At 34.9% G+C, this 22,804-nt stretch overlaps 2 protein-coding genes across 2 annotated transcripts in view; one reads left to right on the top strand and one right to left on the bottom strand.

Annotated features, from left to right (window-relative positions):
• Nucleotides 1–22,804, top strand: part of LOC145293014 (ropporin-1-like protein) — a 223,299-nt gene that overhangs the window by 37,816 nt on the left and 162,679 nt on the right. The window lies entirely within an intron of this gene.
• LOC145292734 (uncharacterized) overlaps nt 21,577–22,804 on the bottom strand; it is a 99,304-nt gene continuing 98,076 nt past the window's right edge. Inside the window, exon 21 of the mRNA XM_080138772.1 lies at nt 21,577–21,771. Within this exon, the coding sequence (XP_079994898.1) occupies nt 21,682–21,771 (90 nt within the window). The 3' untranslated portion in view covers nt 21,577–21,681. The remainder of the gene's footprint in view (nt 21,772–22,804) is intronic.

Below are 22,804 nucleotides of genomic sequence, written 5' to 3'. Positions count from 1 at the left end.
TAACCCTCTCAGGCTTTGCCTTCTGAGTTTGAGAAGGTGTTAATAGCCTAAAATACCCCTATCACGGAATATCAACCGAGCTAACCATGCATTTTTTTCAGCTCAAAATGATCTTTCTCTAGAGTACTAGCTTTTGAAATTCTACTTTCTAGCCCTTGTGTCACAACATCCCGCCTTGGGAGATAAATAACTTCACAGCTCAAACTCTGATAATGATCTCAGTTCTCAGGTGTACACGAGGGGCATGTCATCAAATCTCTTCAAGTGATATTTGACGACACTGCAGGTCCAGACGTGCCAGGTGATACATGAGGGAGTGGTGAACTAACCGGTTCAGTGCAAAGACGATCTTTGGTAAGATAACGATTGAAGAAAGAATACCACAGAATATTTATATTAATATTTACATTTAGAAAGAAAACACTTGGACGATAGATGCCTACAGCGACCCTTAGCAAACACCTATCCCCTTGTGTGACCCCCCAAACATAGAAAACATCTAATATTAGTATTCTTTCTATTCGCCAACCTACATCTATGACATCCCGCATAATATAAAGTTTTGCTGTATTCACTCAGCCATTTAATTATATATATATATATATATATATATATATATATATAGTGCCAGCAAAAAGAAAGTCCGCACTAGTAATATTTTCAAAAACTGCAAATTTAAGCTTAATTTAATCTGTTTAAACAAACTATACTTCATTTGATTGGCCTTTTATTCCTTTATAATTTTACCTGTTCATATTTGACTTTTAATTGAAGTATTCTAGTGTCTAGTGTTCACGTCAATTTAAAAAAAAATAACTTCAAATTGAAAAGGCAAAAAAAAAGTCTGCAGCAACAAATTCGCATAAAACCAGCTTTAATCATCACCCCTAAATCAGTTTAAAATATCCACTAACAGCCAACAAAGCATCTCTAATCGTAATTGTTGTTGTTCCAGGTTATACAACGTAACATTTAGTCCATATGCCACGACTTTCTCTTAGTGATCGTCAGGAGCTCATTAATCTCCACCTTTCTGGTTTATCCAATCGAGAAATCAGTCGTAGATTGAAATGTGATGAGAAGACCGTACAAAAGACTGAGCAAAAGCACCAAAAACCCGGCAACGTTTGTGATGCCCCTAAATTTGGTCGTATTGGAGTTATTTCTAACAGGGAAGACAATGCCATCAAGATTTGTAGCCTAAGAAACAGAATTTGAAACGGCTCCCCAAATCCAACAATAGTGAAATCTTGTTAAAAAGTGCTCTCCTTCTACTGTCAAGAATAGATTAAAGGAATTTAATTTGAAAGGATATGTTGCAAGATGCAAGCCAATGATTTCTGTAAAGAACAGAAAGCTCCGTCTGGACTTCGTCAGATGCAATGAAGATCATGACTCTTCATATTGGTCAAAAGTGCTTTTTATGACGAAAACAATTTAATCCTAGGTGCTCAGCTTCAATGTTGCAAGGTGGTGGAAGTTCTGTTTTGGTGTGGGGCATACTAATGGTCCAGAGCCTATAGTTCGCTTGCAAGGTCAAATTAATTTGATCAAGTACATTAATATGTTGACTGAGCATTTTCTATCCTACTTTGGTCAGAATTTGGATGATAATCCCATCTTAATGCAGGATAATGCTCCCATTCACATAGCTGGCAATGTCAAGAGGTTCCTGAAAGAGCATAATATTCCATGTTTGTATTGGCCTGCACAATCTCCAGACCTCAATCCTATCGAAAACGTATGGCATTACATCAAGCAACAGCTACGCAATGATAAAATTTCAAATTTGGGAGAACTTTGGACAAAAATTAAAGAAAAGTGAGATGCCCTTTCTCCGGAGTATTGCTACAGTCTAATTCAAGAAATTCCCAAAAGATTGCAGGCTGTCAAATTGCAGAAGGGCTATGCTCTAAATATTAACTAGTTTTATTTGTGTTGCATTAATGTCCTAAAGTTACATTTAAATAACAATTTTCCATTGTGCAGACTTTCTTTTTGCCTCCTCAATTTGAAGTTATTTTTTTAAATTGACGTGAACACTAGAATATTTCAATTAAAAGTCAAATATGAACAGGTAAAATTATAGAAGAATAAAAGGCCAATCAAATGAGGTATAGGTTGTTTAAACAGTTACATTAAATTTAGCTGAAATTTGTAGTTTTTGAAAAAATTACAAGTACGGACTTTCTTTTTGCCACCTGTATATATATATATATATATATATATATATATATATATGTATGGCATAATCACGTTGACACACCAGTTCCCACTGGATCACCAAAGTTAGGCAACATTAAACCTGGTCAGTACTAAATGGATGACCATTTTGATCTTCCAGGTGCTGTATGTGCTCTCCGCTTATCTCGGCATTGTTTCCAGTCGTCCTGGACATGTCATTGCCACTGGACTCAAACAGTGCCGATTTAGGAGAGGTGTGGATTGGGATTGCGCAAACCTTGCCTCACAATTTCATGTGCAGCTGCCCCTACATGGGGTATCCTTTGTCTTTCGAGACTCAACGGAGGCTTCAATATATATATATATGTATATTGAATTTTTTTAATTAATTAAGGGAATTAATTAACTACTGGCAAAAATTACAATTAACTTATGGAACAGATTGCTTTTGTATGATTTTTATTACATATGGAATATATATTCTAAGCAACACGGTGAGTCACATGGGCACCATATTTTTTAACATTTAGAAAATGTGCCCTGTAAATTATATATATATATATATATATATATATATATATATATATATATGAACAAATGATTAATAAAACATGTTAAAAAACATCTTGAAAAAGAGTTAAAAACATATTTAATTTTAAAAAGGAAGCACAAGATAAGTGGATAGTCCTTAATCTTCGGAGTTTCGAAGAAATACTCTTCTTCTCATCAGAGGGCAGGAATTAGCAAAATGCGGGATCGGATTTTGCATGTAAAAGTATTTAATGAAACCACAAGTAAGTCACAGATCTTACTTGGTTAAAAAAAGGGTGAGGTAAGGGGAATAGGAGGTAAAAGAAAAAATGATAAAAAGATTTCACATGAATGGATAGTCCGGTGAAGGGTAAAGAATCCAAGAATGGTAAAATCCAAACACGGTCGAATTAAAAACAAGTCCAACAAGTTGGATTGGAAGTTTTTTTTTTGGGATAGGGTCCAAAAAAGAGTTTCCAATCTAATAGGTCCTACTTGGTCAACTAAGCTCCAACCCCTGTCCCATCACCGCAATGTTGCATCTCTGTGCCTGTTTTACAAATATTTTAATGGAATGTGCTTTGATCATTACATTTGTGCCCCCTCGACATACGTATCCCCGACAAACCCACTTAGCAACAAAATCTCACCCCTTGACTGTTGAGGCCCCTAAATACCAGAAAGCTTTCTACTCTAATAGTTTCTTCTCTCGAACAGCTAGACTTTGGAATTCACTTCCTGCTATCTGCTTCCCTGACTGTACTGATATGCAGAAGTTTAAATGTAATATAAATCAACATCTTGTTAATCTTTCCTAGGCATGGTTTCAAATAGTAGCCCCTTACGTCCAAGTGGTGATATGCCTTGTTAGGGGTAAATGTTAGTAAAAAAGAAAAGAAAAAAGGTATTTTAAATTATGCACATTTCATGTTTATTATTATTATCGAGCCGATTCCTTACTGATTATCATATTGTACTCAATATATAATAGTGATTTCAAAAGTTAAAACAAAAACATGTCTTGGATGATATCAGTTAGAATCGAAACCAAAACATTTAGCACTCGACAGTCGTTATTGTTTGAGCTCCCATAAGATAGAAGAAAACATTAGAATTTAACTGGCTTTAATGTATAGATGTATATTTGTGCATGCATGCAAGAGCATTTTAATCAAGGTTACCCCTGTCAAGTTGAATTTTTTTTTTTTTTTTTTTTTTTTTCAATTTTGAACCTTTGGCAGTTATTTTTACTGACTAAAAAGCGAAATTGAATTTGTTCCACAGGTCTAAATCCCCTATATATCAAGTATCAAGTTTGTAGATCAAAAATTGACGGAGGAGCTTGGTAGAGACCATTCCGCACACATACAGACAAGGTCACTTTTATATATGCAGATAGATAGATACATGTGCTAGAACGTTTCCATTCTAAATGCTACACAATTATGCACAATGTGGAAAAAATATATAAATAGAACTGAGCGTAATAGTTAAATGAAACTAATCATTCAATAAGAAACAGTAAAAAATGAATAATTAATGAAAGTTTGTTTTCAAAGGAATGTGTGAATTAGTTAACCTTTATTAAGTTGTTCGCACGTCAATGACTGAGTCTATTAAGAAGTTCATTTTAATGATATTTAAAGTAAAAAATTGACTTTTAATATCAATGTCAGTGCAGCAAAAAACTCAACTTTATTTTATATATATATATATATATATATATAGTAAGTTATAAAATGTATATGGCGATTAAGCTACACTGAATTTTTTATTTTTTATTTTTTTTTTTATTACTTTTTCACCCCAAACAAGGCGCATTGCCACTTTGGTGTAGGGGGCTACTATTAGGGGCAGCAACCACTGGGGCGCTATGTTGGGATTTGAGCAGCAAGATGTCGGTTCACGTTGCACTTGAACTTCTGCATGTCAGTACAGTTGGGGAAGCAGAAACTTGGAATGGAATTCCAGAGTCTAGCGGTTCTGGGGAAGAAACTACTGGAGTAGAAAGATCTTTTGCATCTAGGGATCTCTACTGTGTGGGGGTGGGATTTAGCTGCCTGTCGGGTTTGTCGAGGGTGTCTACGTCGTGGGGGCACAAGTGTCTGCAGTTCGTCAGAGCATTCACCATTAAAGTACTTGTAGAACAGGCAGAGGGATGCAACTTTCGTCGATGGGACAGAGGCTGAAGCTTAGATGCCAGTTCAGGGCCTATCAGATTGGCGACTCTTTTTTGAACCTTGTCTAGGAGTGAGAGACTAGTAGCAGATGCACCAGCCCAAATGTGACAACAATACTCCATACATGGGCGAATGGTGGCCTTGTAGAGGTACAGGATACTTTCAGGTGTCAGTAGTTTTCTAGCACGGTGGAGAGAGCCTACCTTTTTCGCAGCGGCCCTGGCAATGTTTTCAATATAATTGTTCCAACTCATGTTTCCTGTGAACGTTAGGCCAAGCAGTTTCAAAGATGTACTCTCGGACAGGGAGTCACTGGCCATTGCTCTGGTGGCAGTTTCATCCACTCTAGGATTCTTCAGGCTTATGCGCCTTGATTTTTTTAAGTAAATTTTGATTTTTGATTTTTGAAGTAAACACTTAAAGTTTACGCATAAATCTATACTTTCGTATATTAATTTTATGTGAGTAAATTAAGTAGTTTATATATATATATATATATAATAAAATAATAGTAAACAATATAGGAACTTATCCGTGTACAAACAAACACACACTGACGTTAGTCTTGGAAGAATTTAACCTTTAAAACTATACAAAAAAAAAAAAAAAAAAATTATCATTCGTTAGAAAACTGTCATTCAATATAGCTCAACGTCAGTGTGTGTCTGTCTGTACACGAACAAGCTCCTATATGGTTTACTATCATACTTAACTGACCACATACAATGATAGAAGAGTACCAAAGATCTGAAATGGGTACGATAAAGTGGGACTCCAGAGGGGGGGGGGTCATTTATAAGGGAAAACCTTATGCACCCTCACACCATTTCATGTAGAGCTACCAAATATGGCAGGATAACCCACCATGGAGTGGGGGAAGTTTTTACAGGTTACATCGCTCACCCTCACCAACAGGGGAAGGGCCTCGGTGGTATCACTTATAACTGGAAACCCTATGCATATTCACACTATTTGATGTAGAGTTACCGAACTTGCCATGATAACCCACCAGGTTACATCGCTCACTCCCACCAACAGATATGGGGCCTCATCAGGGTCACTTATAATGAGGACCCTAATTAATGTTCATACGTTTTTGTCAATAAAGATTCCCACTACTGCCTCTTCATGTTCATTTGAGCAATTCCCCCCTCCCCAAATGATCCAAGCAATGCCAGGTCTGTCTGTCTGTCTGTCTGTATTTCTATAGGACGATGTAATAAAGCTTAACGTCTGACGAAGGGGAATAGAAGATACAAAAATTATGTGGAAAATAAATATCAGTTTAAAAGAATTTGAAATTATATAATACTAGCAGTTCAGCCCGGCTTTGCACAGACCCTATGTACTGTTCATAACTTACTCTGTGTGTGAATACCCTTTACGTAAAATTTCAAATGTTTGGACCAAAAATTGTCTGAGAAATTTGGTAGAGATCGCAAAGGTAATCTTTTTAAAACTTTGAGCCCAATTTTGACTCCTTAACATTTGTTGTTTTGGTCTCAATGCAGTTTATGTCCCAGATAGTAGATAGCATCAAAGTGACACTTGCCTTGATTAGGGTGAAAATGCAAGAATTTTTTTTTTTTTTTAAATATGATATATAATTCTAGGTTAATATTTTCAAGAGGTAAAGCAACCAATGAAGTTTTAACGAGGTTAATGCAAGAGTGCTCAATACCAAAGTAGGGTAAGATATATTTTTATTTGTTTTACATAAGCATTAATATGTCCCTACACATTCATGAGCATGTTTAGGTGAGCTAGTTACAAGTAACTATCGACCTCTTTAGACAATATTGCTTATACAAAAGTTTAGTATGGACTAAACACTTTTGTATAAGCTGGAGAGGTCTCTAGTTACTTGTAACTGGCTGGCTGAAACATGTTCATGAATGTGTAGCGACATTAATGCTTATGTAAAACAAATAAAAAGTATATATATATATATATATATATATATATATATATAGATATGTTGTCGATATGGAGCTAATATGCAAAATATATGAATGTTTATATTCTATTTCTTATTTGTTGAATTATCTATCTATATAAAAGCGAAATTGTTTTTTTTTTTTTTGTGTGTGTGTGTGTGTGTGTGTGTGTATGTGCGTGTGTGCGCGTTTTCGTGTATGTCCAAGAAAGGATTTTTTCTGCTTGCTTTTCGCTCGGGTTGCTTCTTCTTAAAACTTTTTATATCACGTCTAAATGATAATATGTACGAGTTACGAACTGGCGTCGCGTGTGTATTTAATTTGCCCAATTTACAAAACTTAAATATTCAACAGTTTTCGATCGCCGCACGTCGATTCGACTTTTTCGTATAAAGAAGCGAACAGACTCGCAGTAAATAAAACACTGTCCTGCAAAGTCATCAAAAATGCGCACCTGCCGTTAAATGTCATTTTTTTTCACACTTTATTATTTTCCAACTGCGCGTCAAGGCTTTGGGTTTTTTTTAAAACAAACACCCGGCCAACGATTTTTGTTTTCATTTACCCAAAACACACACACCTCCAAACACCCGAGCAACGCTGGGAACCCCTCGCTAGTAGACATATAAAATGATTTCAAGAAATCTTTTTCTAAAGGAACAGAAGTTTTGTGAATACACTGAAGAAGGCTAAAGCAGCAGTCAAAAATCCTGTTCCTTCAGAAAAAAATTTTTAAAGACATTTTGTATGATGGGGGCAAAAGCTTTGCAGACGGTATGAGACCTATAAGGTTAGAAACCTTTTTGCAGGAGGTGAAGGCTAGTAGTTGGTATATCGCTGTATAGGGTGGAACTACACTACAGCTTTATCTTAAAACTTTTAATGAAAAAATCAATTCAGATTTGATTATGTAGTAGAGTTGATATCTATTCAATGTAGCCGCCTTCAGCCTCAATACGGGTCTGGAACCGAGAGCATGTCTTTTTCCACAAGCGCTGGCGGGAGCTTGGCTAATACTCTGCAGATGGCAGCGATCAGGCTAGTTTTGGTGTTGTGGGAGGTCATGTTGGTGATGTTCTCGACATATGACTAAATGAAGTAGTCCAGCGAATTCAGGTTTGAGAAGGAGGGGGTGCCATTAAGAGAAGGGTACAAAGTAGTAGCATTACTTCTGAAACCAAGCCTGGGTCTCTTTGGACTTGTGGGCTGGAGCTGAGCCCTGCTGCCACACCCAGAGTTTGCCAGGGGCCACCTGATTGCACCAGGGGATCACCACACTCTTCAACACATCCAGGTACATTTTGATGTTGACTTTCAAGCCGACTTTAAAGATGTGAGGGGGCATGATGTGGCCCACACTTGAAGCCACACCGAAGAGCATAACCGTGGCCGGAAACTTTGTTTTCATCACCCTGAGCATGTTCCTGTTATTCGTGGCAATCCAGTGATACATTTTGAGGGTGCTGGCAATGGTCCTGTTGTTATAACTTGGATCAGTAGAGAGCATGAGTTGTACAGCAGTGCATCTCCGATCTTGCTCGTTAAACATTGTGTCACTTTCAGACATGATAGAAGGCTCCTATCGCTCTTGGGATTTGTACACAACTGGCCAACTAGTAAATGGTCTGCAACAAAAAAAAAAAAAAGAAAAGAAAACCAGTTTTTATCAAACTGAAATGGAATCATGTCGTCTTTTCTAAGTCGACAATTTTATCGTTCCGCCTCGTAGGGTTCCTGTATTAAAATATAGGATACTAACAGATGTAAGAAACCCAGTAGAGAGGGCCTACCTCTTTTTTTTTTTTTTTTGCAGCAAATTTGGCAGTATCTTCTATGTACTTCTTCCAATTCATTTTGTTTGAGAATGTTTATGTTATGCTGGGTGCCAAATAGTAAATTAATGCAAGTCAAAACAAAGCAAATAGCAATGTTGACATATGAAAATTTGTATAAAGAGACAATAATTTATTTAGATTCGAATTTACCGAATCTCATGTGAATCTGTTTTCTTTCTTTCTTCTGTTTTCAATGCAACAGCCTGTTAATTAGGAATGCATCATAAATCAATGGCCAGGTGGCCAAGAAGTGCGCGTCATTAAGTAATGATTGGTGACGCATCATCACGTTGCCAAGAAATGTACGAGAATCGATCACTTCATCGGATATGATTTTTCTCACCAAAAAATAACCGCCAAAGAAAATGATCATGCGCACGTTCTTGTGAGAAAGAATGGCTGAATCCGTTCTCAGTTCAAAAACAGTTGAAGTCTGAATAACACACACACACACACACACACACACACACACACACACACACACACACACAAATAAATAAATAAAATAAATGGAAAAAAAAGAAAGCGTTAATTTATAATCGATCTACAAATAGCGGTAATATTGGATTGTTTTAAAAAAATATTAACTAATTTCAGAAATGAACATTTATTTATTCAACATTTGTGAAACCCATTTACCAAGCTTTTTTTTTTTTTTTACACACCAATTTGCATCAGATGGTGTGACGCAGTTGAAATACTGACATCAAGTTATTTATACATTTCGTTGGAACTTTAAAGTGATTTGTTTTTTTGTCCGGCAATTGATTTCAAACATTCATTATCAAGAGTACATGAACGTCTTCTACTTTCTTCAGGAGTCAATTTCTAAAAGCCATCCAACGCACAATGAATGGCAATGAATATCTTAAAGTCTTATTCCAATTTCCATGTGAAGACGCTGGAGATCAGAACTTATCAGAGCTTTATATATATCATCAAAACAATGTTTAGCTCCCTTAGAATCTAACCTTAATCTATCAGCCAAATATTAAATGGACGTGAAGAAGAAGATTATTATTATTATTATTATTAGTAGTAGTAGTAGTCCTAGAAATACTTGAATTTGGCTTCCACTCAGTTTTGGTTTGAAAGTCTAGTTGTTCAATAAAGTTTCTAAATATTTGAATCAATGGTAGCCAATAAGCGCAAGATCTAAAGAGGATTTGATGCAATATCTTATCCCAAAACAGTGAGTTTCTTTCGCATCATCCTGGCAGTGTGTAGCTGTTAGCACTTGGATTTTCATTGAACGTATGCATGAGCCATTCATTAAAGTTTTCCAGTGTAATTTCTTTTGTATGGTGCAACACCTTTGAAACACAACATCAAGTGGGAGACATTTTCCTGACACTTTGGCACAAGTTTTTTTCAACAATTGTTTATAAATGCCTCTTGTTAAGAATGCATGGCCACCGTTGTTAATCTTTAAAGTATTCATTGCCATCATGGAATTTCTGAAACCATGTTCGTACCATCCAATCACTTGCAAGCTCTTCTCTCTTGGTATTGACAAATGTTTCAGAAACATTTAAACTTATGCAAGAAAAGTATATCCATTTCTTTTGTTTTCATTTTTGTTAAGAGTTTATATAGAGTTATAGTTTAAATTGGATTCTGAAAGGAAATATTAAGAATTTATTTGAGTACATATTATTGTGCATGTAAAAATATTTATTTGTGAAACGCTGTTAAAATAGCAAAGTAAAACATTTTGGAGGTTGAAGGTTCAATCCTTACTACAGGTAATGATAAGTAAAAATAAAAGTGAAGAAATGTGATTTTTTTTTTTTTTTTTATAAAAACGTCACCTAAACATGAAAAAGAAGTGTGCGGAGGATCTCATGTTATTTTCAAACTTACATTTTCATTTTTATTATTAAGGGTTTATACCTTCTGTTGGTATTGATGAATGCTTCATAAACATTATGACAGAATTTTAATTCATACAAGTATTTATTTTTTACATCTTTGTTATCATGAGATTATATGATCCGAAACTGTACTGTGAACATAATGATTAGAAATTTATTTTTTAAAAAATCTGGACATCAATTATTTCACGTTAAACCATTTTAGAGTATACTTGACACCCAAATATTTCTACAATTCGCCTTGTAGACAATTTGTGATCCAATGACGATATTACAAAACAACCACAGGGATTGTGTCTCATTGTGTCTAACCTCTGTCTCATTGTGTCTAACTTCTGTCTCATTGCAGCAATAAGACAGAGGTAAGAGCTGGGTTGATAGTGTGGGTCCTATTAGATTGAAGACTCTTTTTGGATGCTTTCTAAAAGGGAGAGACAAGCAGTAGAAGCACCTTTTGGGATAGTGGAAAGGCTGGTTCAGACGGTAAAGAAGGGCATAAAATCATGCGTACAACAGAAGGAGAAAATCGATGCTTTCCTACCAAGATTATTACTAAGTTATAGAACAATTCCGCATGCAGGCAGGCCAGAAAGTCCATCTGCCTTAATGGGCAGACAATTAAGATCCCCTTTGACTATATCATATGCCACAAATCAAAAGATGTGGTACAAAAGAAATAGGAATACGGAAGCCAGGACAGCAGAATTTATTATGCAGAAAGGACATAATACTGCAATATTAAATAAAGAAAATGGGAACAGTGTTCTAGCTCATGCTGACCAAATAAGATCCCAAAGAGAACAATCGGATTAGGAAATGCCTTCAGAGCTGCCATTATTGATGTAACAGAAGAGGATGAAGTAGAATGGGACAAGACAGAAGAGGAAGATCAGAATATGCAGGAGGAACACTGCGATGATAGGGAAAGATGTGATAGATCCAGATCTTCATGGGAAAGGAGAGAGACAAAGGAAGATGTTCAGGAGGACACGAGAAGAAGCATAAGAAGTACTCGAGGCATAAAGCCCCTCTGTTATAGAAAGATGTAGTGATATGCAAATTTAGTATAATTTACATATGAGCAGATAGCTCATATTAATAAACTGGCACTAACTAAAACAAAGGGTTGTTGAATGCTTGCTTAGCGTTATACACGACACATCACAATATTAATGTGCAAATGAAATTCAATTAAATATTTCGCCGGACAGTTCACAAAAATGCTCTCTCAAGCCCTTTCAATCATTATTTCTGAATTCAACTAATTCTATCTTGAAGCTTTCTATACTATTGTTAACCTAACCCAAATACAGAAATTTATATGTAATGTGAACAAACATTCTGTTGCACAACTCCTCCCTTAGGATGCCCTCTATAAATCTAGCTCCTAACCACAGTAGCCCTTTATACCCCAGCAGTAATACACCTTGTTTGTGGTGAATAAAAATAAAATATTAAAATAAAAACTTAATCCTAATCACCGGAGTTATCTGATTCTGCAGCATGTTCCAAACATGTATTACTCTATTAGCAAAAAGAAAAAAAAAAATCCAGTTTGTTAAAAGAATAATTTTTTAAAATCTACGATAATAAATTTCCTGCCAAGCCACCATTAAAAAAAAAAAAAAAAAAAAAAAAAAAAGCATGTGCTATATTGATGTTTATTAATATTCTCTCGGAATGAACAGAGAAATGGAAACTGAAATGGTGTGAAAAAAATGTATGATCCGTCATGAAATGAATAAAACATTAGAAATGAATTATTATGTCATAGTAAATCCATTGTTATGACGATTTTGCGACTTTCTACAAAGAAATATTAATCTTGAAAATCCCGCCTTATGCAATAACTATTTTTCAACTCTTTCATTTTTAACTTTTAAGTCAATTTATGAGAAAATTATGATTGTGCTTGAACTTTGGAATCGTCAAGATATCTCAGCTAGAAAGATTTCAGGATCATCTATCATTTAGCAAAAATGAACTTTCCATGTGTCAGCTTTGCATTTCTTTAAAGACAAATGTATATAATAGCAATAATCAGAAGAGGAAAAAGACAAAGAAGAATTATAAGCATTTCTATTTCCTCTGTGTGTGTGTGTGTGTGTGTGTGTGTGTGTGTGTTACTATGAGAGATAAATTCTATGCGTTTTTGTGGAGAACTACTTTTTAAGATTATTATGTATACCTTTTACAAACTTGCTAGTAAGAATTGGGATTAGTGGTAAAAAAAAAAATTTTTTTTAATTAGTTAACTGTTCCAAAACGGGGGGGATCATTTTACATTAAATTTATATGCAAAGTTGATTTCTACTATAAATTCTAAAATAATTGTTTATTTTTCTCACAAGTTTTTCAGGGTGTTCTAAAAAAGTAGAACTACATTTTTTTTTTTTTAGCTGAGGGTCCTCATATCCTTTTAAATGAAGATATAATTTCTTTTTAATTCAATAAACTTCTTTATGCATTTTACCCAAACTCAGTATAAGATTTTCATCTATTTTTTCCTTGATGCTTTTTTTCCCTCCCTATTTATCCACTTGTGGCATTTTTACTGTGCCATTTTTATCTGTTCCATTGTTACCTAAATTCATTTCTAACACAGTTTTGCTTGTAGGGAGATAAATATTAAATGAATAAAAAAGCAATCCGTATGATACAATATATTAAATTTTGTTGACAATGAGATAACAACTTTGAAATCCGTCAAGTCCAAAGTAGCTGAGCAGTGGCTTGGTTCTCACCAATTTTAGCAAATAACAAACAGAATAGAAGTGTATGCTCTATCCCAACCATCATCAATGGACCTGAGGTAATCTCGTCAACATTAGAAAAAGCCAAACTCTTTGCCAAAAACTTTGCAGCTAATTTTACATTATGTGATCAGGGCCGCCAATCCCCCTCCCCCACATTTCCTCTTGTATCTGAAAATACACTATGCAACTTACAAATATATGTGCATGATGTTGCCAAGCTAATCAAAGACCTCGATTCCAGTAAAGCAACTGGTCCTGATGACATTCCTATTATAATGCTCAAAAAGCTTCAACCAGAACTAGTTCCCATAAATTACAAAGTTATTTAAGCATTGTCTTAAGGAGAAATGCTTCCCAGCACCCTGAAAAACCTCATCAGTATGTTCCGCATTTGAAAATTCAGGTGAGCACTCATCTCCCTGTCAATACAGACCAACCAGTCTCCTGTGCGTCATGAGTAAGTTGCAAGAATCTGTGTTAAATAGAGAAGTAATCAACTACCTCAGCAAAAATAACCTCCTCAGTGACATGCAATATGGCTTCCATTCTGCTAAATCTATGGCAGATGTGCTGACAGTTATATCTCATAGGATTAATGAATCTCTCAACGGAGGCTTCCTTTCTAGGATAATTGCCCTAGACATATCAAAGGCCTTTGATAGGGTATGTTATAAAGGTCTACTCTACAAAATCTTCAGCTGAAAATATTTACTCAATTATTAAATCATTTCTCTCTGATAGGTTCATAAGAGTAGTGGTTGATAGGCAGAAATCAGAAGTTCACAGTATTAATGCTGGGCCCAACTCTTTCTGATCCACAATGATCTCCCAAATCACATCCTAAGATAATTTGTAGACATTTAGGCTGATGACACTACCATCTATGGCAACACTTTAAAGGTAGTAAATGACCAAGTTCTCTCTGATTCTCTCTCCTCTGATCTTGATCATGTGGTGCAGTGGAGAAAGAGGTGGCTGGTTAATTTTAAAGCATCTAACACCAAGCTTCTATCTTTCCATCATCAACGCTCTAATCCCCATCTGGCATCAATCAGAATAAATGGCTCTCATCTTGGGTATGCTCTATGTTTGGACAAACTTTTAGATCTGACCTTTACTCCTGATCTGAAATAGAACACATACATCAAATCCGTTGCAAGGATTGCTAGGAAAATGGTGGGATCGTTCTACCACTCCAGTAGATATCTCACTGCTGATGCAATTCTCTACCTGTATAAGAGCCAAGTACGTCCAAGGATGGAGTACTGTTGTCACATCTGCTTATCCTTCCTTGACAGAGTTCAAAATAGACTTCGTAGCCTTTTCTCTTCCCACAAAAGAGACGTTGCGAGCCTGTCTCTGCTTTATCGTTATTTTCATGGCAAGTGCTCATTTGAGCTCCAGTCTATGGTCCCCCTATTCTGACTTTTATGAAAAACACTCATCTAGCTGAAACCACTAAGCTGTGCATTTATCTGTGCCTAAACCTAAACATAGAATCCATGAACAAAGCTTCTTTCTTAAAACTTTGCACTTGTGGAACCTAATTCCACTTTCCTGCTTTCCAACTGACTACAATGTGGTTGTTTTCAAGTCCAACATGAACAAATTCTTGATGAGCCATCCTCTTAAGTAATCCAATTTAACAAATTTCCACTACTAACGATGACTACATGTTCCCCTTGACCACTGTACACTCATTAATCCTCATCTCTGGGCCTTGATAAGTGGTGACTCTTTTGTAAAGAAAAAAAAATATTAACCAAAAATAAAGTTTAGTGGTTAGCAACGAGCGAGTTCTGGTCTCATTTTGAAATCTGGAAAAAACAAAAAAACTCAAAGTCGTGTCTTGCTTTTTCTTTTGCTCACATCTTTTCAAAGAGTCCCAATGCACGTATTAAAAATCAGACTTATCCTTCATTAAAAATGAGGTTGATAAACATAACCGTTAGGTGGACTCTACAATACTAACCTCAAGCATGATTTGCACTGATGTTAATTCTTTTTCCCTGGCTTCTTTGTATACTAGTCAGCTCCTGATAGAATGGCATAACCTTAACAATGCTTTCCTCTCTTCCTCACTGATCGCATGATTCACATCCAGCCAAAACTACATTTCAGTTTATTTTCTTGGAAATCATAATATGGGTTTCAGGACTGGCAGCAACAGAAGTCATCATTCATTCCCTAGCAACACTGAGATGCCTGCTAATTGCTGTGTCAACTGGTCATATTGGATTTATTAAATTAATCATAAGTAAATGTAATGATTGGACAGGAAAAAGCTTAAATGTTACCCAGGCACTCACTCATAATTGCAATTAGTCCACCATTCATTCACCATGCAGCGTGCCTACGACTGACATCTTATGGGACCAGTAACAGGAAGTAAATGTAAATATGTGTGTGTGTAAGTTGCAGACGATTTAATTTCAATATTGAAAAGCCAAAATAGTTCCTTAATAGATAAAGGCATTTCATTTGATTTTTTTTCTTCTTCTTTCTTGCATTGTGGGTCACTACTTATCAAGGCCAAGAACCACTCAAGGATAATAGTTAATGATATGAGAATGATTGACATCGAAAAGATTAGGGACACTGAGAGTACTAACAATAATTTAATGGTATGTATTTGATTGTTAAGACTGAATTTGAAGACAACAAGATGTAATCAGCAGGAAAGCAGTCCTACAGTTACATGTTCTGGACTGGAAGCCCTTATAAAGATGTTCTGTCCATGGAAACTAAGCCTGATGTGAAAAAAAAAAAGGAATGATTTATTTTGTGGCGATAAGTACTGTAAGGAATTGGCCTATACTTCGACAGCACCGCTTCCCTTAATATATGGCCAAATACGAGCATTTACCAATAAAACAAAGAAACAACTCAGAAATGATGTATGCAAAACAAAAAAAACAATATTCCTCGCAAACGTTGACAGGGCTCATTTTATTTTTATGCCTATGAAAATATGAAAGTATGTCTAAGTTAAGGGAAATGTCCTACATACCATGAAGTGTGTGTGTAATATGTGTTCATCAGATAACATAGAATAAGAACAACACACAGTGAGAGAGTGAGTGTGATGGATAGAAACTTAGTAATAGATGAATCATGAGAGGAGTTGATTGAAAATTGCAACTAACTAAAACAATTTAAATTAAATTTTTTTCAAACGTAACTAAAAAAAAAACAAGGAATATTTTAGCACGTATTTTGTATGATCAAAACATATAGGGAAAATGCCTTAAGGACACAGATGTTGATTGACACACACTGAGTATAATAATAGATATAATGTAATGATAAAAATCTTTTCTTTCCCACAATAAATGTTTAAACTTATTCTTTTTATTTGTTTTATTGTCAATAAATTTTCGTACACATAAGCGAAACAAATGTCGCATGCTGTGAGATATAGAAATCGTTCTGTTGAAATTCACAATCTCTTATCATGGACACAAAACAAAAAACATGTCTCATTTGAAACTCAACTCAAATTAATCTCAATTTGTTCATAAAAATAGTTGTGAATAATCAATGAATGCAACTCATCTTTGTGAAACGGGCTGAGAAATTGGAGAAAAGAAATTGTTTTTACTGTCAAACCAGTTGATTTTTGTGAGAAAAAACAAGCAGTACCTCTAATTTTGGAACATTTTTGTTTTTTGCTTGCTTGATCGTTGGGAATTTAATGGGAATAATAAATCAATCTGATTGAAATTAGAATGCTAATTCCTTCAAGGTCTCATTTCGTCACGAATAATTTTTATCTGAACTGTTCTGTTTCAATACTAAAAATTAAATATTGATTAAATCTTATAGCATAATAGTCTGATTATCCTCTTAACTCTGAATGGGGTTATATCAGCCACATGGCTAGCTCTCTTTTTTTCATTTTACTAATGAGTGATCTCTTATAAAGGCGAGAAGTCATTCGAGGATAAAAGTTATTGAGATGGATTGCCAGTTAAAGCCTTCTACTCTAGTAGTTTCTTCCTTCGGACTGCTAAACTGTGGAGTTCCCTTCCTGTTTCTTGCTTCTTTGATTGTATTAACATGCAGAAGTTTAAATGTAACACAAACAGATATCTTGCTGCTCAACTCCTCACATAGTCCCATGTAGATTAGTAGTCTCCCACAGCCAAGTGGCAATAATCATTGTTTGGGGTGAATTAGAGTAAAAATAAATAAAAAAATAAAAATAATGAAAGGATTGGAAATATTTAAAATTGAATGAATAAAATTTGATTACTTATTGGAGATAGTTTATGACAAGTATTTGTTGACATTGGATTTGAAGATGATAATGGGAAGCAGCTCATGAAAACAGTGACAATATTTTCATGCTTTTTGTAGATTGATTACGGACAATTTTGAACCTCCATATTTGTGGAAAGGACACAGAGTACTCCTTGGGATCCATGTTGGAAGGAAAGATAAGGATATTTCAGACTTCCTTAGCATAAATATGAAGGATAGTAGCAAAGGTCAGAAACGGATTGAAAGATTCAAGATTTGACTCGGAGGTGACATAAAAAAATATGCATGATTAAGCTCAAGTTCAGATCATCGATAATGAATCCAGCAAGAACCTCAGACTGAAGGTGAGCTGCAACCATGTTCTGAGATAGTGAATTCCTAGATCAACCAAGGTAGGTGTACGTAGGTTGTACATGTGGTAGCAAGTCAGAAGATCCAGGCTTGGCTGTCAGAGAACTTAATCAACCACACCTTGCCTGATTGATTGATTGATTGGTTTTATGGCATATCAACCTATGTGGTCATTTAATGCCAGAGTCTTTTATATACATTAATAGTTATAGGTTTTATGTATGTATCTGGTGTTCAGTGTCTATGTTTATATAGGTATATTATAAGGTATTTTTTTTTAAATTTTGTTGAGTAACCCTGTTATCTTCAGATATTTGAGAAGAGTAGTTGGGTCTACATGAGTGAATGTCTTTTACAGTTTTTTCATTATATAGATTCAGTCGGTTTGTTTTCAAATCTTCACATCTTGTTAATATGTGATTTACTGTGTATGGTTCCTGGCAGGGTGTGCAAAATGGGGCTTCTTCTTTTTTGAGTAGGTAGGAGTGTGTTATACAGGTATGACCTATTCAGAGTGTTGTTATTATAACTTCCTCCTTTCTGGTCATTCTTTTGTTTGGTTTCTGTTTTCCTATGGTTTCCTTGATTTGGTATAGCTTGTTTCTAGTGCAGGAGTTCCACGACTCTTGCCATGTGTTTCTAATATAATTTGTTAATGATTTGTTTTAGATCGGTATGAGGGATCTTATCTTTGGTTATGGTCAAATTTAGTGCTGCTTTTACTGCTTTGTCAGCTCTATCATTACCCTTTATGTTGATATGACTGGGTATCCAACAAAAGAGAATGTTTTTATCGTTAGGAATATCATCAAATCTATTTAGGGTTTTGGTGATTATTGGGTTCGTTGGTTTCCTGCTTTCCAGTGTTTCGAGTACTGATTTGGCATCTGAGCAGATAATGAATTGTTTATCTTTAGAAGATTCTATAAGATCGAGTGCCATACCAATGGCTGATACTTCAGCACTGTAGATCGATGCTTTGTCTGGTAATCTTGATTAGGATTGTTTTATTGTATATGGCTGCACATCCAACATTATCTCCATCTTTTGAACCGTCTGTATAAATTGTTGAGTGTTTGGAATAATTATCTTTAATTATTTGGAATTTTTCTTGATAGATGATTGGATTGGTTTTTGTTTTAGGGTATTTAATTAGGTCTGATATTATTTTTGGTTGTTTTGTCAGCCAGGAGGATATTTATGTTTTACAGATTCGTATATTGTTGCAATATCTATCTGGGCTTTATTTATGGATTCTTCCATACGTAGGCTAAATGGTTTTATAGAATTTTCTTTTCTATTAAAGAGGTTTTTGTACCACCTTGCCTGACATCTGACTTTTCAGTTCACCTGACTGCAACTAAGACATGGTGGAATATAACACTAACAACTTCAGCTGCAACATGAAAAAGCTAACGACCAGAATAATTAGAAGACTGTGGGTAGTTCCGAGGCTATCATCAACGCTAAAGGTGAGTTCATCAAATGAAATCAGCAGACAAACTGATTCAAATTTGATGATTAAATTTAAAAAAAATAAAATTACTGTGTTATTTCTTCTTATACAAAAATTTTGCAAATAAATTTCCTCCACATCCAGCATATTACATCATTATGATTACTGATGATTCTTCATTAAATTAACTGAAAAAATATTTGTAAAATTGCACTGATGGCAATTAGATATCACATTTGGTATAACATCTGTTTTGCATGTTGGTATGGATTGGACAACTTTAAGAAATTGATTTCCAAAATAACCCACCCCTGGCCAAGTCTTTATTTATCCCCCTGTCTCTCAAATCTATCCTTATTACTTCATCTCAAGTTTTCTACCTCAACTGTTCTACATTTATTAACCCAAGAGATCCCATTCATTCTTTACATGTGACCATACCAAAGAAGTCTCCTGTTCTGAACACATCTTCCTATATTGTTCAGATTTAATCTTCCACTAAGCTCATTAGATCTAAGCTTACTTTTAAAATTTACATTACACATCATTTTATTCTTATATTATCATTTCTGTCCATGCAATATATGGCCTTCAACCTTCACTGGCCAGGTTTCACCTTCATATATTATAACACTACATACACATGACTGACAGTCTTTCCTTAGTTAACAATGGTAACACTCTACTGGTTAGAAATCGCAAAATTCCCTTGAACTTACTCTATTCACTGATTATTCTTGCAATGACACTAACACCTGCTCCACCCTGTGCTCCAACATAAAAAAACTTCTCAAAAATCATAACAGCTTCACCATTTTTTATTCACACCCGAGTTCTTATCCTTATCCCTTGTCTTACACTTCTTGTATACAAACTAGTTATCATCTATCAACCTATCTATAATCTTACTGCAATTTTTATGTACCCAATGCTTACCAAGTACCAGAAAATATTGAATTGCACCTGATTCCCTTTCCATAAACTGAGCAGAGGAACTGCAACCATCGATCATGCACTCTCAGACCTTTGTAGCATAACTCTTCTCAAATGCACACACACACACACACACACACACACACACACACACACACACACCACTAGATGGTGCCAAACTTGATTTATTTGTTCCCTCTTGTCATGATATCAGGGGTATCTTAATTTACCTTATAAAAATGCACAAATTTGCTCTGTCTTTGTTTCTCTCTCATGACCTGCTACAAATAATATCAGCCAGATTGTGTTTCTCTCTTTTTCTTTATAGTATCACCATATGTTCACACACATTTCTGGTGTGTAAAAACTATTTTTTTTTCACTCATATACACACATGCACAATATTCAGATTTATACTACAGACATTCCCAATGAACACTTGGTCTCTACATTCGCATATATGTGTGTGTGTGTGTGTGTGTGTGTACACGTACACACAATTTCACTTACACTTACTTTGAATACATTTTAATGATTACTATTTCCTGATCGGTTTTGCATACAATAAATGTTTTATTGAATTATATTTTCAACTTGTTACTTTGCTCTCATTAGTACATGCTTGTATTGTAAACACACACACACACACGCACATATATATGAGATACCTTGTATTGTGTTAGCACCCACCATGAATTCAGTCAACTTTCTATTTCTATAGCATTTCTCTAAAGATAAATTAAAAAAAAACTATTAAAAGTAAATTAAATTAACATATTTATTTCAGAAAAAAATCTTTATTTTACTTAGAATAGCCAAATGAAAATGAAAACTGAAGAATATAATTCGTTTTCTTAAATAAAAACAAACTAATGAAACAAATGAGTCAATAAATAAACAGAAAAAAACCCGAGAAAAAATCTCTTATGAAGGATTTTAAAGCTGTTATGCTTTTAACACAAATATATTGAATATTATAAACCAAAAACTCGCTTATTTCAGAGTTTTGTGGAGTTGATAAAAATGGAAAGTTTATAAAATTAAAATTTCAGGAATTGTTCACATCATGCTTAACATAATGTAAAGATAATTTTTTTTAAGTATTTAAGTAATAATATTTTGAATTCCGTTCTCTTTTACATTTTATATTTTCAACTTTTTATAGAAATTTTTAAACAAACTTCAGTAGTCACTTTTGCCATCAAATAAAAACTATTGAAACCAAAAAGAGTTTTAGATACAATTATACATTTGTTAATGTTATTTTTTAGGTAAAAAAAAAAAAAAAAAAAATCAAACTTCTTTGCCTTTCGCTTTCTCTTTTAACAGTCTTTACTTTTATACACTTGTCTTTATAAAACATTCCATAAAAAGTGTTGCATTAGACAAGTATGGACATGGATGCCAAGCTGCTCTTTTTACGTTTTTTTGATCCATCATCTTGACTATTACTTAGCTCAAAGTCATTGCACTGAAAAAAAAAAAAAACAAAACAAAAAAAACAATCAATATACAATCTTGTATCATGCATTGCTATTTATTGTTGAATAAAAAGTAATAATTTGCACTTATTTTTCAAGCAGAAACTTACATTGCAATTTCTCAATGTGAATTTTATATTAAACTAGCAGACTTACCCTGCACTCCCTGGGGATATAAATAACCAAACAGAAATGTGTGTAATAGTTTTCTTTTTAAACTTACCCATTTTTTTACTTCAGCAACTGGTTCAACATAATAGAAAGAAAAACTAACTGCCTGTTTGACTTAGTTTCAGTGTGGTTTTTGAAACAATTAGCAAAGTGTATTGCTGTAATAATTGGGTCCCTTAAGAGAATAAATACTATAGTTTTTTTTTGTTTTTTTTTATTACATTTTCACCCCAAACAAGGCAAATTGCCACTTTGGTGTAGGGGGCTACTATCAGGGGCAACAACTACTGGGGTACTATGTAGGGATTTGGGCAGCAAGGTGTCGGTTCACGTTACACTTGAACTTCTGCACGTCAGTACTGTTGGGGAAGCAGGGACCTGGAATGGAATTCCAGAGTCTTGCGGTTCTGGGGAAGAAACTATTGGAGTAAAAAGATCTTTTACATCTAGGGACCTCTACAGTGTGGGGGTGGGATCTAGTAGCCTGTCGGGTTTGTCGAGGGTGCTCGCGTCGTGGGGGCACAAGTGATTGCAGTTCATCAGAGCATTCACCACTAAAATACTTGTAGAACAGGCAGAGGGATGCAACATTTCGTCGATGGGACAGAGGCTGAAGCTTAGATGCCAGTTCAGGGCCTATCAGATTTGCGACTCTCTTTTGAACCTTGTCAAGGAGCGAGAGACTAGTAGCAGATGCACCAGCCCAGATGTGGCAGCAATACTCCATACATGGGCGAATGGTGGCCTTATAGAGGTACAGGATACTTTCGGGTGTTAGTAGTTTTCTAGCACGGTAGAGAGAGCCTACCTTTCTTGCAGCGGCCCTGGCAATGCCTTCAATGTAATTGTTCC

Source organism: Euprymna scolopes, chromosome 14, assembly GCF_053919585.1.
Source record: "Euprymna scolopes isolate OS-2025 chromosome 14, ASM5391958v1, whole genome shotgun sequence".
NCBI classification, from domain to species: Eukaryota; Metazoa; Mollusca; class Cephalopoda; order Sepiida; family Sepiolidae; genus Euprymna; species Euprymna scolopes.
This window is presented reverse-complemented; position numbering and strand designations above follow the sequence as displayed.